The sequence below is a fragment of the Perca fluviatilis genome, chromosome 8, assembly GCF_010015445.1.
Source record: "Perca fluviatilis chromosome 8, GENO_Pfluv_1.0, whole genome shotgun sequence".
Taxonomy (NCBI): domain Eukaryota; kingdom Metazoa; phylum Chordata; class Actinopteri; order Perciformes; family Percidae; genus Perca; species Perca fluviatilis.
In genome coordinates, this window is record NC_053119.1 from 1,500,420 (window position 1) to 1,502,919 (window position 2,500).

General features: G+C 43.4%; 1 protein-coding gene across 1 annotated transcript in view; it reads left to right on the forward strand.

The window, feature by feature from the left end:
* prdm11 (PR domain containing 11) overlaps window positions 1-2,500 on the forward strand; it is a 17,371-nt gene that overhangs the window by 5,723 nt on the left and 9,148 nt on the right. Inside the window, 2 exon segments of the mRNA XM_039807799.1 lie at window positions 54-121; window positions 2,453-2,500. The exon segment at window positions 2,453-2,500 is cut by the window's right edge and continues 140 nt beyond it. Of these exon segments, the coding sequence (XP_039663733.1) occupies window positions 54-121; window positions 2,453-2,500 (116 nt within the window).

The window sequence follows — 2,500 nt, forward strand, 5'->3', positions numbered from 1 at the left end:
TTCCTCTTCTTCTTCTTCTTCTTCTTCTTCTTCTTCTTCTGGTTCTCTTCCAGATTGTTGACGTCAACAACACGTACGAGTCCATCGACGGCAGCGACGCCACCAGAGCCAACTGGATGAGGTAACGCTCTGCATGTGGCTGCACTAATTACTCAAACAACATAGATACAGATAGCTTTATTTACCCCAGAAACATACACACACACATATATACAGTATTTACTGTATTTATAGACCTTTTTAATGGAATTCCATTGCTAGGCAACAGCCTGGCCCCTTGTTAGCTTCCTGTCAGTTGATGCCATTCACATACAAACATCTCTCTCTCTCTCTCTCTATATATATATATATATATATATATATATATATATATATACACACACACACACACAGTATTAATATATATATATATATATATACTGTTGACAAAAAAAGTTGACAAATGTTGGAAAAAGCTACAAAAACGCAGGAAAAAAAATCGACAAAAACATTTTTTTTTTTTTTAAACGCTGAAAAAAGTGAGGAAAAAAAATCAGAAACATCGCCAAAGGTAACAAAAACTTGTAAAAAAAAGTGACAAAAAACATAATTAAAAAAACGATGCCACTCTCACTGTCAAAAAGTGTTTAGATAATTAAAAGGTATTTATTTAAAAGCAGGCTGGTTGGTTAGTTAGCTAACGCTAGCTTGCTATTCCACCAGGCTTCCACGCTACAGAAATAAGCCAGACAGAGTCGTCCCTCATCTGTTGATAGAAACCCTGCTCTCCCCGTCCTGTTGGCTCAGAGCTCCACAGCCCTAGTCCACAGGTACACATTAGTTTTTGCACCGAAAGTATCGCAAGAAGTGTTGCAGAAGCCCAGGTGCAGATTGGCCACTTCGTGATGCGAGAGAGCAACATATGTGAAGTTGCAGAGACAGAGTCCAGAGGTGGTGATCACTGAGTTGTGGCTGTGATGGAAAGTGAACCTGAGTAAATGTTGCATTACAAGTTTGCAGCTGTCGTTGTGTTCATGCAAATATCAGTCTACACATTGGTGAATATTTCGTCTGTGATTTCACATTCACAATACAGGTGTGTGAATGTTTTCTACCAGTGCAAATTTTAACATACAAGTTCAGATTTTTTGTTCTGCAAATTCTCACCTTTTGCACCATATTTACCTTCATAGAATTACCGTATAGTACAGGAGAAGCTTGCAGGCAGTTTGGACTTCCATTATCTGTTTAGGTTTAATGACTAATGTTAACTAGCATGTTAGTGATCAGTAATTAGCCTGTGCCTATGTTATCTCCTTACATATACCTACGCTCTCCGTCTCTGTAAGATTGGGAATGATTGAGATTTCTCTCGGCACAGCTACCAGAAGACTTCACACTTTCAGACAGGTTGCTCACGTCACATCTACGTCTTCAAGCTCAGTTGGAGGCTGCTCAGTAACGCTCAGCCAGCACCGGGAAAGAGACTTCTGATATCCTTCACTGGTCTCTGTCCAGAGACAAGGGGTCTGCTGGTCCAGTTTATATATATATATATATATATATATATATATATATATATATATATATATATATACTGTCTATGCCTACAGCCTGTAGTGGGATTTGCAAAAATCCACAGCTCCCTGTTCAGATGCACCAATCAGGGCCAGGGAGGGGGTGTCTAACTGTTCAGATGCACCAATCAGGGCCAGGGAGGGGGTGTCTAACTGTTCAGATGCACCAATCAGGGCCAGGGAGGGGGTGTCTAACTGTTGAGATGCACCAATCAGGGCCAGGGGGAGTTTCTAACTGTTGAGATGTACCAATCAGGGCCAGGGAGGGGGTGTCTAACTGTTCAGATGCACCAATCAGGGCCGGAGGGGGTGTCTAACGGTTCAGATGCACCAATCAGGGCCGGAGGGGGTGTCTAACGGTTCAGATGCACCAATCAGGGCCGGAGGGGGTGTCTAACGGTTCAGATGCACCAATCAGGGCCGGAGGGGGTGTCTAACGGTTCAGATGCACCAATCAGGGCCAGGGAGGGGGTGTCTAACTGCGTGTCAGTCACTGCTCATGCACACTCATTCATTCTCCCTTGAGGGGGGAGGGGCTTAGGAGACAGTTTTGGGCTTTAGCAGAAAGGGGGGGAAGGACTGAGAAGTTGTTGATGTTCAAATCTTTTGGCTAAGTCCTGGATCTTCATAATCCGACCTACAGCACCTTTAACAGAAGAAGAAGCAGCACACAAAAAACTAAAAGCAAATCACAGCATCTGATTCCCAACATGTCAGAGGAACTGTTCATAAATCTGCTTTGAGGAATGGAGGAAACTTCTCATTATCCAGCATTTCTGGCCATGGATTTGACATTTTTCGGTACTTTGTCGCTGGTTTGATTCCCTCCCAGAGCACTTAAAGGACTCGTGGTTATTGGTGGAAACCTTCCCGTTGATGGTGAATGTGCCCTGCAGGTTTGTGCGGACGTCTTCGGAGGAGAGCGACAGGAACTTGACGGCGTT